Genomic DNA, 14,326 nt, shown 5'->3' on the forward strand with positions numbered 1-14,326 from the left:
GGTTGGGCCAACGCAACCTCACCACGCAGTTCCTCGATGAGAAGCTCCTGGAGTGGCCCTAGGTGACGGTGTTCCGGATGATTGCGGCATGCTACATCTGACTGTCCTAGACGTGCCAGATGGAGCCGTACAGACTAACCCTCGCTGAGGTGCTACATGCGGCTGACCAAGACAGACCTGAAGGACTTGGACAGACAGACCTTCGCTGGGGCACACTGTCACAGACGACACCATGTTTGGCCCCTCTCATTTATAGTTTTGAGGACTTCTAGACTGAACGTTTTTGCGGTTCACTGGAGGATCTGACTCTTAAGAGAATGTTGCTTCTGGCCTTTGGCTATGGCAAAGCAGGGGAGTAACCTGACGGCTTTGTTATCAATCCTAGCTGTACGTCTTTAGCCGGTGAAGAGGACTTGGTGACCCTTCACCCTGACCCTGCTTTCAGCCGAAGGTGGTCATGTCGGTGTACCGGTCGGAGGTGGTCATCTTGAGGTCATTTCATCTTCTTCCACATCAGATTATCCAACCGGCCTTCGATGGGGTTTTTAACGGCTAGTGAACGCTGTTAGAGGCTGGAGCACATATGACATAGAAATCTGGGTCGTAGCAATTTGATATTTCTAGTGCTTGCCTGCTGTGCGGTTCCTCAGGTAACACATTGGTCTCTTGAGAACACTACAACTATGGTCTGACACATCGCACATCTTCAGTTTGATAAGGTCGGAATGCTAAGATGAATGCAATTCTGACTATTTTGGTTTAAATCCCATGTCATTGCTGCTTTAAATTATTTTCAGATGTTTCCTTTGCTTCTCTAGTTTGATGATTAGCCTTAAACCCTTCACAGATGTTTTTATTTTTCAATGTTATTCTGAGAAGCTTTTTGGTTTCATATTTCACAACAACAACAATAATACTGTATTTGATTTTAAAATACCTTTGAAGACACACAATGATACTGAACAAGATTAAATAAGAACAGTAACACCAGCAAAGAGCCATCGCAGCAACAAAATCAACAACAGAAAATGATTGGTGGAGAAAACAAATGGCCGGGTGGGCTTTAACAAGGTATGTAGTTCTGAACAGGTGGATTTTGAGTCTGGATTTGAAGATGGTCAAGGAGGTCAGGGAATTCCAGAGCTGGAGAGCGGAAGTGAATGGAGGAGGTGAATAAAGTGTATGCTTGCAGAGAATTTCTCAGAGACTGAGAGTGTTGACTCCATTCTGTGGACTTCCACTTATCTCTTTTCTGCCTAGATTATAAATACAGTACATTCATAAACACAATTCCAAATTGAAACAGCAACAATGGAACAAAGGAATGTGATATAATGCAATGTAATGTAAGTAGTGGAGATGTCAAATGTAATTCATGTCGACAGATTGAAGGAGCTTAAAATAAATATTCATTTGTTCATCTTTGTTCCCGACAACATGATGCTATTTCCATCATCATTGCATCAGAAGTCATCTGTGATCCCTCTCTCACAACAGCATCATACTTGCCAGTAAAGATTTTATTGACAAACATTGACATGAAAGAGACACAAGGGTATATCTCATCATGTAATGCTACCATTTAGCAAAGTGGACAAGGAATATCACCTAGATTCAAAGATTATTTATTGTCATTGTTTTATGTCCTTTTCTCTGTATTTACATTGCTGGCATTGCAAAAATAATTATGAACATCGAACGTATGTATTGGTCATGACCATTGGTCATATAGTTTAAAGATTTAAAAGGAGTCATCCCCACCAGTTGGGGCGCTCAAACATTTCCAATACATGTTTCCTTCCGCATTCTGACGGACGAGTGTCAGTGCTGTAAGTGACAGGGGTTAGTGCAGCTAATGTTCTTTTCCATCTAAAACCATTTTGTATCGTATCCACGTACTTAACTTGTCAATCGCAAAGCTAATACACTCTTCGCTAACTTTAAACGAAGCCAATTATTAGTTAGCAACGACAAATGCTTTCGTTTAAGGGCGTTCTAACGGTCGGTCCGGAGAGCATTTGAGGTCATCATGCTCCCCCGGGCGGGTATGGAATTCTTGGTTCGAATTCGGTTCTCCTGGCGACGGCTGCTCCAGGGTCGATACCTGCTTCTAACTAACACGTTGAGCTGTGGAGGGATGCTGGCGCTTGGAGACGTGCTGCAGCAGAGTCGGGAGATTCATAAAGAACAATCCCGAGTTCGAGACTGGAGCAGAACAGGTGAGAAGGATTCAAAGAGTTTGCCTCAGATCCATCATCTTAGCCCAGAAGCTTTCGTTTAAAGTTTAAAACCATTTACTCTCAGAGTTGTAAAATTAACTTCACCACTGTTATAAAATAGCTTCACTGAAAGGTGAAGCTTGATGTATTTTAAATTAAATTAAATACAGAAACAAACACTACGATACAAACACTGACATGGATTTGACTCCATGTCAAATCGCAAGCGCTGGATAGGAACTTCCTGTTTAATATACAGTTTTTCAGGAGATGGGCAGTCTGGAAAACATAACTAGGTGGCAGCCAAGTGTGAATTAATAACATGACTTAAAAACAGGACAAGACGGACATTTTAGTAACATGGACTACTCTTTCGTTTGTTTACTTTCTCCTCATGGTTTACTTCAGTGACCGATAGAGTCTACCATATCTGACAAAGTCAATAATACATTGTTACACACATAAAACAAAAATGCATCAGTTGTTATTTCTTCGTAACAAACGACAATATATGTAGAATGTTTGCGCAATCTTCACGTCCAGTATATGAAGGAAACTGACACTGCTTTGATATTGACCATATGTGTCACTGAAATTACACAATTGAAGGTGTTATCGTAATTGAATTGAAGCAACTTTTAGAAATATTCATTGTTACTCAAACTGCCCGATAAAGGTCATGAATCCGTCATAATACGGGAACTTGCTTTGTGTCCTCTATAGGCCACCTTTGGACTCTGAGATCGATGTAAAATAAATATGTATTGAAGAATGGGTTTCTTTTGTACACTACACTGTTGCCCAGAAAAGGGCAACTTTCACTTCACTTTCTTCATCTGACCACCACTTAGTCTTATCCCATCGGTGGTGCAGCGGTCACGTGTGTCTGTCACCCTCCCGCCCACTCTTAAATTGCTTCGTGTCAACATTCATTTTAACCAACCACATGTGACTGGAAAACAAAGGGATTAAAAGACAGAAAGCTCACATTAAAAGCAGACTCTAGAGCCTCTACACGTATCTACAGTGTTGCTCAGTGAACTGTATTTTAATGAGAAATACCTGTCTTCCATATGAATGTGAAAAGACTAAAAAGCATGCCTCATGCTGAATGTGTAAGACTTGAGAGCTGTCCTTCAGGGTAACGAAACGCTGCCATAAAAGCTGCCATAAAAGCTGCCATAAAAGAACCGAAGTTCGGTACCTAGCCATGAGTAAAACACAAGAAAAATGCATACTTTGAGGATTGTGTTAAGTTATTTGGAAGTAAGTAGTACAGACAAAACATGCTTCCATAATTTTAATCAACCACATGACAGTGTCAATTTCTACTACTATGGCATTGATTTGGTAAGCAGATCTTTGGAACCATACTGTAGCTTGACTATGGAAGAAAATCTTATAGAAACATTCAGTTATTTGAAAAGTGAAAAATGTGGCATCACTTTATTATGACAAATCATGACAACTGTCAACTATGCAACTATCTACTGGCAAGTGGTAAGGGTTCTAAATGTGATTGTTCTCAAGATATCTTCAGTTCCGTTTTAGTCTTCTCCTCCTCCTCCTGGGTGCTTGTACAGTCACCATCTCCATTACTGGGTTTACGTCATCTTCTTTGTCTTTTTCTGCTATTCTCACGGGGACACCAGTTTGACCAACAAGCTTCTATAGTGCAAGTTAACATGTTAGTTCCAAGTTGGCTTTGTGATCAAAGGCTGCCTTACCTGAAGTTGCTCCACCTCAGACATGAGGAACCGGATGTCATCATCAGTGTGGCTCACATGCTTTCTCCATTGATTCTCTTTCTTCAGCCAGGATCGGGTTAGGTTGTTTTTCTCTGTATCCATTTTCTCTTTCCAACTGCTCTCTTGACAGACCAGCTCTGTTATGTGTCTCTCTTTCAATTTTTTGCTTTGACCCCTCAACTGGATCAACTCCTCTTCCTTCTGCTGCAGGAGGTCCATGAGGACTTTCTCTTTAGCCTCAAAAGCTTCTGTCTTTTGGAGCCACTGCTTGCTTTTTTCACTCAGTTGGGTTTCCTTTTCCCCCAGCTGTGCCAGTGTATCCATGTGGGCCTTGGTGCGAGCAAATCTCTTTTTGGTTTCCTTCTTCAAAACACCTTCTTTCACTTGGAGTTGCTCCTTCAACTGCTTCTCACTGATTTCTTTCTGTCCAAGCTGCTGCTTTAGAGCTATGTTCTGGTCGTGCAGGGATCGTATCTCCATTAAGGCCTTTCGTAGCTCCTCATTAAGGGATTTTAGAGTCTGAGGGTGAGATACTGGCAAGGCCTCCTGTAACACCAGCACAAAATATGGTAAACTGACGTCATAGTCCACTATAAAACACAACCTGAGGAAGTCAGTTTCAAAAGTGTTCCAAGTACTGATCCTTAGAATCACAACATAGATATTCCAACTTTGATATAAATGAATGCACACTGCAATATCTTTTTTTGTTTGCACAAAATGAAAAGAAATAATGGACAAGACAATTTCAAATACATTCAATATAGTGTTGTAGTATCTATATCACAAATTAAACATTCAGATGTTAACTTCGCGAAATCAACTGTGTCTACACATGGCATGGACACAAGAGGAATTCAAATCATGTACCAACCCCAAAACAGCACTTGGAAAAAAACAAATAAATATAACAAAAAGCATTAAACGGTTACACATAACCACGGATCAGGGATATAAGGAAAACAAGGGTGGTTGTGGCAGAAACTCTCAGAACTTCTTTAATCTCGTCTTTTTAAAAGCAAAACAGAGATGCAGTCATTCAGAAAAAGGAATGAGGAATAACATCCATAACGTACAGCTCCCTACAATGGGCATCTAAAACTAACCAGCCACAAAGTTTGTTTCGTGCTTTCCTTTGTTCGTGGAGCCCACTGTCGTAATTATCTGTCTCTTGAAGGTAACAGATGAGTTCAGAACTAACTGCAGCAGGATTTCTGTCCAGTTGGCATAAGCAAACTCATCGGTGCTGGCACCAGTTCCTGATGCAGCGGTAATCAAGCACTGCATCCACAATAAAAAGATGTCTGATTTCATTGGATTTGGGCCCTCAGATTTATCTGAGAGCCAGAAGCAGTCATCAAAGGAGCCAAATCTGTCTTGCGAGCCACAGTTTCCAAGCCCTGGTCTAGACCATCAACATTCCAACGTGTAGTCTGATAATTTCCATTTAGTTTTCAGTTCTTTCAAATTCACAATAATACATTTTGCTTGATCATTCTGTATCTGCAAGTTGATCGTGATTGATGAAATAATATCAGAAATGTTATCTTCTACTCATTATTTCTCACCTGTTCGATGGCGTTGATTGTTGCCTCCATGTTTGAGTCACCGTGTGGCAGAACAAGTGCTCCAGATACGAAATGACAATGTTGCAGCTGCGGTGATTCCCAAATGCCTCCTGGCTATGGTGCTTTATAGCTTTGCACCTTATATCAGTTATTCAAAGGAGCTCCTGAGAGTTGTGATGTATTAAAGACAAAAGTGAACGCAAGTTTTTCTTCTGTCAGGGTTCAAAGACTTGACAGTGGAACAGAGTTGCGTACTTTACATTACGGCTGGAGCTGTTAGCTATCGGAGCTGTCAAATACATTAAACAAGCATATTGCCAAATATTTTGTGCCATCAAAAAATAAAAAATACTTAAAGAGCAAATATGAATACACAAGGAAAAAGAAACATGACATTTCATTGATTAATGAATGAGCAAGTTGTTTCCTTTTTCAAATGGTTTTATTTTAATACATACATACATACATACATACATAAATTGTCAGTTAACCAGCACTTCGTCCAGTTCAGGGTTGCGGGAAGTGCTATCCCTGCCTATCCCAGCAGTCATTGGGCGAGAGGCAGAAACACCCGAGACAGGTCGCCAGTCCATCACAGGGCACACACACCATTCACACACACACACCTAGTGGCAATTTTAGAGTGTCAAGTGTCAGTGTATATTTACCCTGAAGTTGAAATGATTGTGTGAAAGTGGTGCATGTCTGTCATGAGCATGTTTAGTATGCTATTCTTTAGGAATGAACCAAAATATCAATAAGACACATTGCAATATTTTGTTGTGCCTTATGTTCGAGACATGGCCACTAAATATTGAATTGAAACAAAATTTTGGCTGTTCTAAAAACATTCTCACACAAAAAGCCTGCTGCCATTTTTACAAATGCCACATGGACTCCACTTCACATGAACACTGAATACTATACTGCGACAGAGGATGATTAGCGAACAGACAATGTGTTGGTACTCTGTGTTCACCACAAAGAGTTTGTGGTGAACACACAAACTTAGTAACGGAGCCCTTTAGCCACTTGCCAATCAAATGGATGTTCACACACGCTCTACTGTGTGTGAATGGTGTTAAAACCGGGAACCAAATCAAATTGTGCCTCTGATGTTGTTTAATTCCTCTTTGATGCCCCACATAAGCAATCTGACTCAAATTATTTTTACTGAGTCTAGAAAGTTGTGTCACTGTTACGTGATCAAAATGGTCTTGGTTATCAATATTATCATGATATTATTACAGTGTGCTCAAATGTTAAAAAAAGTACGAAGTGCGTGCTGATCAACGAGGGATTTAATTCTCACAATTAAAAGCTAGTGTTTTTATTGTGACCAATTCAAGAAATGTCTGCTTTCTTCTGTCTGTCGTTACATTTGTGTAATTTATATGTATAAAAAAACGGTGACTTTTGTGAGTGATTTACTTGTGGAAAATAAACTATCATCAAAAATTGATATCGGCCTGTTGGGAAATAAAATCGGTGTTATCACTTCCATGGGCAAAACATTGTGATAGTATTGTGTCGTATTGGACCTGGTGATACCGAGCCCTACTATTTTATTGTTCAGCTGCTTGGCTATGGGCCAAATGATGTCTTGGATGTGTTCTCTCCATCTGTGTCTCTGATTATTTGCTGAAAAATAAGGGCAACAACGAAAACTTAACATTATGTTGACTGAATAACGTGATACATTTGCGAACCCTGTGCTAATATGCGCTTTATATGAACATTCTTACGTGTGCAGAATTTAAGCCGTTTTATTTGCTTAATTGTTGGTGTGTTTTATATAATGGTCCTCCCAGTCTGAGCCACGGAAAGCGCAATATTAAATAAGTGCATACTTGGTCAAAATTAGCAGAGAGCGTTAACCCTATTAGGAGCGACTTGCTGGTTTAAAAATAACTTTTGTCAGAATGTTGCATCAGAAATGTTATTTCACCTGCTCACACAAGTCTTAACTCTGTACAGTGTTACGATACGTGTTACAATATGTGTAATATACTGTCATCTCCTTCTGAACCTTGCTCCGCCTACAGGTCGCATGTTCGTGGTGGGCTGTTCCATGGGTCCCGCACTCCACTACTGGTACACCTGGCTTGACCATGCCTTTGTGGGCCACACTCTCAAGATTGTTGGGAAGAAGGTTCTAATAGATCAGTTGGTGGCATCACCAGCACTTGGAGGATGGTACTTTTTAGGTTTGTAGTTAAATGGTAATGTTCATTCCAAGATAAGTGATACATGCAGAATGTTGCTGACTTAAGAGGTTTAATGTTTTTTTTATGCACGATACAAGATGAAATTTGTGTTTTTAGCAACCATGATATTTAGCCTACAGTTCACAGCATTCATAAAATAGGATTTCTTTTGATCTCATTGTACACAATGACCTGACTACACTGCTATCAAACAAGGGGTCCTATGTTAACATGTAACTTGACCTGTTAAGATGTTTTGGATTGTAATAGCATTTTATTTTAGTAAACATGACCTTATATTGCTGTAAATTCAACAAATTACTATTTTCAGTTCTTTACAAACTAGAAAATGTCTTGAAACTATGTTGTGCATAATAATTTGGAACAGTGCGTTTTAAGTTTTTTATTTATTTTTTTAAATAGTGTTTTCATTAGGAGTTTTGTTCAATAACATTTGAAATAAATTTCGACAGCTAATGACTTGAAAATTATGTTGATCGTTATTTGCATCAAGTATTTTGGAAAATCAAACAAAAACATAATTTGCATAATAATTTGGAATGCAGCGTATAAACATGTTATGTAGTAGTTGTTGATGAACCACAACAGTCCTAAGTGTAAGAGTTTAAACTAAAGTGAAAATATAAGCTTGAAGTTATAATTCAGCATATTTAATAGTCGACCAGTCAAATACTTGTAGAGCGTTTAGTCTTTGACCAGTCTCGGCCCTTGTAGGCTCTATGCTGCAGCGTAAGTGAGACAGAGGATCAATAATTAAATCTTTCCTGAAAGATGGAGACACGGCATTACATGTTAGTCTCATCAACAGTGCTCAGGAATTCTGCTCTTAGAACAGAAATTGTTCTGTGCTTGTGCCATGTTTGCAATTAAATACCTGAAGACAAAGTGTTAAGACACCAATTGGTTATTGCTGCCATTTAGTACAAAACATTCGTAAGCAATCTGCAAATATCTAGTGTGCGGAGGTTCTGAGTGATAAAACCAGCTCATCATCTACACTGAGCTTATCTTAAGTATTGAGATAGGTCAAGATCAAGCCTGTCAATGACATACGTATGACTGATGGCCATCTTTATTGCAGCCCTTGGTGTAATGGAGGGCCGGTCCCTCTCTGAAGGATTGGAGGAGTTCAGGGGCAAGTTCTGGGAGTTTTATAAGGTAAGGTGAAAACCATACCATCGTCACACTTTCGCAATGTCTTCTTAAGAAAACCATGATGATTTTGGAGAACTTCTCAGTTGGAAGTTGATGGTTAACTTCCATCGCCTGATGTCACTTTCGCTGGTTTGAGTATCTTAAACTTTATTACTAGGCAGGCACCAAAAGCCCAAAACACTACTAACATGAAACAGTGCAGCCCAAACAGGATGTTGGGATTATGCAATCAAACCTGTTACAGTACTTCAGAACAGTTTATTCACTTATTCCCTGCTGAATAGGAACTTAAGGATGAGTGCTGCTGAGTTTACATACACGAACTCTGTGGTGCCAGCACCGCTTCCAATGGGGCATTTACATGGCGAGGAAGCCAGCACCATCAGGGACTCTGTTCTGTGGGCTCGGGCTGACTTTAGGTGAAGAGCGGTCCAGGACCGAGTTGAGCCATGTGTTGAAGTCGCCTCCATGTATGAGTGAATATGTCCGGCGGTCTGGCAGTAGGGAGAACAAAGAGTTTAGCCTGTGTTTGGTGCGTAGACATTAGCGAACTGAACTGAAATACCTGCAGACATTTACGATTGAACCAACACTAACAGAGAGAGCAGATCCACATACATGATCTTTGGAAGTAGCATGGCTGCGAGTTATCCGTGACGGCGCCATAAACGCAGTGTAGAGTGGAATAGTGATCACTTTATGTATAAAGTTGTCTTTCTTAGATTTAGCTTTAGAGCTCATTTTCCAAAGTGGATATTGTTGGAAGTTCTGTGAATAAATATTTAGATAATTGTGATTTATTATTTGAAGCATGAATGCTATTTTTTGCCATTGAAATGCATTGATTTTAACTAGTGCTGTCATTTTAACGCGTTAATTTGATTAATTAATTATGCCGCATTTTAACGTGTTAAAAAATTTAACACGATTAATTATGAGTATCAGCAGTTCTTCATTTTGCCTCATTTAGATGCGTGTTATACTTCTTTTATTCGTTTTTGAATTGCTATATTGAGCTTAAGTGCCTATTTGAGCCAGCCTTATTTTATTTCAGAATTTTATTTATTTAACTTATGGATTTCATTTATGAAGCACAGTTCACCAATAAGAAACTGGATTTCAAATCTTCTCTTCTTACTGTATTCAATTGATTAGTCATGCACTACATTTTTTTTAATATCCTACAACTCAAATTGTTTATCAGGAGACCTTTAGCAGATATGACATAAAAATGCAATTAATTCGATTAATTAATTAGAAAATCCTGTAATTAATTTGATTATTTTTTTTAATCGACTGACCGCACTAACTTCAACAAAAGCACACGCTCCCAGAAATGCAATGCTACCAATAATTAGTATTCTTTCGAACATATATTTTTTTGCCTTTGACTTACCACATTTTAAGTTTCAGCCAAGAATTCTCACTTCACTGCATGTACTGCATGCACATGTACTACATGTATTACAAACATTATAAGATATAAATGTCTGCTAAAAATTAAAATTGCTAAAAATCAATATGAACAAAATGTGGACCACCAGATCCTACTCCATTATCTTGTCATTCTGATGCCCAAATTCAGGTTCCATGATAATCAAAAAACAACCTTGCCAGTCATCAATGTTAGCGCCATAATTATGACCTCCGTGTGTTGTTGCTGTTACTGTCTGACTTTCTTCTCCCTTTTGTGCTGATCTCTGGTTACAGGCAGACTGGTGTGTCTGGCCCACGGCCCAGATGATCAACTTTTACTTCCTCTCGCCAAAGTTCCGGGTCTTGTATGTCAACACCATCACTTTAGGATGGGACACCTATCTGTCTTACCTCAAACACAGGGTGAGTTGTCGGAAGATGAATATCATTATGGTCATCTCACCAGACAAGCACATTGTGAAAGTTTGTTTATTTTATTCAATGGAAATCCCAACAGAGAAGGTTTAAGTGGTACTCGGGTATGTATTTCTCAACTCAACTTTCTTTTCAACTCTGTCAAGAGACAAACTCTTTATTGTGCTTTTTGTTGTAAAGATGTTGTGGCAAAACTACAATAACTGAAACCTGGATGAGTTGAAGCAAAGCAAGACATTTATTGTAAAACAAACAAAAAAAAAAATCAAACCCTGTGTGCACAGAATCCAGTGAGGAGTAAATATGCATGACATTGTTTAGAGCTAGAAGCTCGATCTTACAATCATGTGTAAAGCCTGCGGTCCACTGCGAAAACTCAAGCTGCGTGAAACCCGTCTATAACCTTCTCCTTCCAAACAAATATGTTGTGCATGTGCGTATGCAGGACACTTTGAGGGTGTTAAATTTTCACGCTATAGTAGCGTCCAAGTGGAATTTGACTGAAAATGTGAACGACCTGGCAGAAAACGTATTTCGTTAAAAAAAAATCCGAACTGAGCGTTAAACTCTGCAGTGTGAACGTAGGCTAAACGGGAAAAACTCATGGGCTGAAGTTCATTATTGTTAGTGTCGCCGCTGTGCACTTCCTGGTATCACCGCTAAGTGCCGCCAACGGACCATCAGACGTAGGAACCTGCATCTACCCGCTTTGGAGTTGTCGAAAACCCTGACATTACCACACTCAGTTCAAGACAGTTGAATGCACACAGACTCTGTAGAGGGAAAGCACGCCATGTTTTTGTTTGCCCCTTTGATATATGTAGAGTGGGCCCCCTTCATATTGGCTTCACTGTGAGCTGTCCCACACCTCTTGCAGTTGAAGTTACAGCTTTAAGACTCAAGCTCTAACAAGTGGTTTTCTGCTGGTCTTTGTTGTGTGCATCAACAGGATAACACCCAGCCTTCTCTACTGGAATCAGACTCACAGCAGGAAATCCTGCCTCAATCCGAACCACTGCAGAAGGAAACTTGAAGAGATGAAAATATGAAAAACCGTGCCAGATTGTTGTTAACCAAACTAGCTAATGGATGTGTGTTCTAATGAAGTGCTGGACCATTCTGTATGTATGTATGTGTGTATGCGCGTGGACGTGTGTGTGTATACTTACATACGTATGTTCTGTCAGGGATGAAAAGCTACATAACTGCCCATCGGTCAGACAAAATCGTCAATAAATTCCATATCTGTTGTTTTTTGTTCTAATCATGATCAGACTGATTTCTTTTTTGTCATGTCAATTCGACATTGCCTTATCAGTTTTAATGATGTTGTAAATGAGATTTCAATGTAACGCCACCATCAACGTTAAAATGTATTCTCTTAAAAAAAAAAAAAAAAGTTTTTTTTCTTCTAAAGGCCACAGTGCTGAGGTGTTGCGATCTTGTGTTGTTGCAACACGACTGTGATAATACAAGAGCCAAGGTCTTGTGTCTAGTCAACATCTCTGGAAGAAATATATTCTGTGAACTCAGTTCATCATCTTAAATGCTGTTAAATTATTGTGAAGTAGCTGTTTACTGTTCAAATCTATGACAGAGATTAAATTTTACATTTTTTTCCCCAACACTGGTTTATGTGTTTCCTTTGAACTTATTTCTCTTGGTTGGACTGGCACATGCTGATAATAATATACAGTTGTATATTACTGATGTGTAATGTGTTAAGATCAGTTTCATGTCAGTGTAACAACAATAATGATCAGATATTGTGATATGTTAATAAGTCGGTTGTATCACGATGGTATTCGTCATGTCCTCTCTGCCTACTATGTCTGTAAATTACTTTCCCACCTACTCAAATTTTCTCAAGGCAGGCTACCGGTCATCTCCACTGACATTAAACATTTATTTTAAACCTTTCAATGGCTGAAAGAATTAACTCGGTTAAAATGAATATTCTACCAAGCTTTACCTATCTTTTCCTATGTATCCCACTTTTTGTTCCTGTTCAAAGTTGATAACCTGATTTCAGATTTTATTTGAAACAAAAAACATCCACGAATCCGAAAACAATACCAACAACCTACCCATTTTTTTTTTGTTTTATTATTGGGCGACCAATATAAGGGTATTGAACTATTGACTACAAACTGAGGATTTTGAACCTCTCCCTGGATGGTTAACGCTTGAAGCTACTTCTGTTAAACCAACTTCTTTAAGGGCCCTTGTACATGCCACTTCTCTGTCTTATTGTAAAAACCTCACTTAAGATCTGGACTCAATTTAAACACTACTTTGGCCTTCAACTCTCCTCCATACAGGCACCATTAATTGCAAATCATACATTTATTCCCTTTCTTGATTGACAGCGGCTTTGTGACCTGGAGCAATTGTGGCATCAAGACAGTTAGAGATTTATTCATCGATGGTACTTTTGCATCTTTTCAATGACCTTTCATCGCTCTTTTTAGGTACTTGCAGATACGTAGTTTTGTTCAGACGAAAAATGCCTTCTTTCCCAAGCCTTCCTGATATATCTACCACAGATATCTTTATAAATCCCCTCTTACACAGTAAAAAGACTCATTTCATATTATTTTACTGAAATTAACAGACTACGGGAGGACTCACAGAACTCTATTAAATTGGGATAAGGATTTGGGCATCGTATTCTCTGGGGAGATGTGGTCAGATGTTTTGAGACGTGTACATATTGCATTGTTGAACTGTGATAGATGTCACCTCAGACCTTGGTCCCTTTTGGTTGGAGATCCTTCACACTATACCTCAGATTGCAGGTGAATATGTGCCATCCACACTATTAACTGCATTGTTTGGTATCTCAAATTCACCTACCCTGTCCTCGTCTGTAAAAGATGCCATAGCCTTTATGATCGTACTTGCCAGGAGAATAATTCTACTGAAATGGAAGAATGCCACCCCCCCACGTTTATTCACTGGGTGAGAGATGTTTTGTTACAATTGGAAAAGATTAAAATCACTCTCAGAAATACATGGAATAAATTTGAGAAAGATGGGGGCTCATTTTTCAACCTACTGGCCTTTATTTTTAATTTAGTTTAAAATTCTAGTTGCTGATATATTAAGTTATCCCTCCAAACTCGTGTATTTTTAGTCATTGGTTTAGTTTTGCTATGCGTCTCATTTTGTTTGTTTGTGTTTTTTTTTTTAATAAGTCATACTCTTTGTATATCGTATCCTCTTTCTATTATCATTGCTGTTCTTGTTAATTTTGTTATTTTTTGTTTTATTTTAGTGGAGAAAAAGTTACATTTTTTTCCATTTGTATATTGCAATATTATTATATGTTGAAGAAATTCCAATAAAAAAGCGGTACAATTATGATTTCAGTATTGAGGTTGAAGAATTTTGCTGGCTGCAGTCTTTCAACATTCTGAGACCCCGACAAGTCTAATGTTATGGCAGCTTTGTTTCTGAAGGTACCCGGTCATAGCCGTGAGTTCAGTATTGCTATCAGTTAGCACTGCACACTGTTCCTTGAGTTTGGAGCTGCTGAGCTTGTGAATTGGCATTTG

General features: G+C 38.9%; 2 protein-coding genes across 3 annotated transcripts in view; one reads left to right on the forward strand and one right to left on the reverse strand.

The window, feature by feature from the left end:
* The window catches only part of rab3ab (RAB3A, member RAS oncogene family, b), a 24,855-nt gene extending 19,217 nt beyond the window's left edge, over positions 1–5,638 (reverse strand). For both annotated transcript variants that reach the window (XM_053867094.1, XM_053867086.1), the window contains exons 1-2: positions 5,536–5,638; positions 3,947–4,513 (exon numbers count right to left, since the gene is read on the reverse strand). In XM_053867094.1, the coding sequence (XP_053723069.1) occupies positions 3,947–4,513; positions 5,536–5,565 (597 nt within the window). In that variant the 5' untranslated portion in view covers positions 5,566–5,638. The remainder of the gene's footprint in view (positions 1–3,946; positions 4,514–5,535) is intronic.
* Positions 1,784–13,897, forward strand: mpv17l2 (MPV17 mitochondrial inner membrane protein like 2). The gene is made up of 5 exons (XM_053867107.1): positions 1,784–2,219; positions 7,581–7,742; positions 8,845–8,921; positions 10,629–10,757; positions 11,719–13,897. Exons 1-5 carry the CDS (start codon positions 2,030–2,032, stop codon positions 11,800–11,802), a joined length of 642 nt encoding a protein of 213 aa, XP_053723082.1. The 5' UTR covers positions 1,784–2,029; the 3' UTR covers positions 11,803–13,897.
* The last annotated feature ends 429 nt before the right edge of the window (positions 13,898–14,326 follow it).

Source organism: Synchiropus splendidus, chromosome 1, assembly GCF_027744825.2.
Source record: "Synchiropus splendidus isolate RoL2022-P1 chromosome 1, RoL_Sspl_1.0, whole genome shotgun sequence".
In the NCBI taxonomy this organism is placed as follows: Eukaryota; Metazoa; Chordata; class Actinopteri; order Syngnathiformes; family Callionymidae; genus Synchiropus; species Synchiropus splendidus.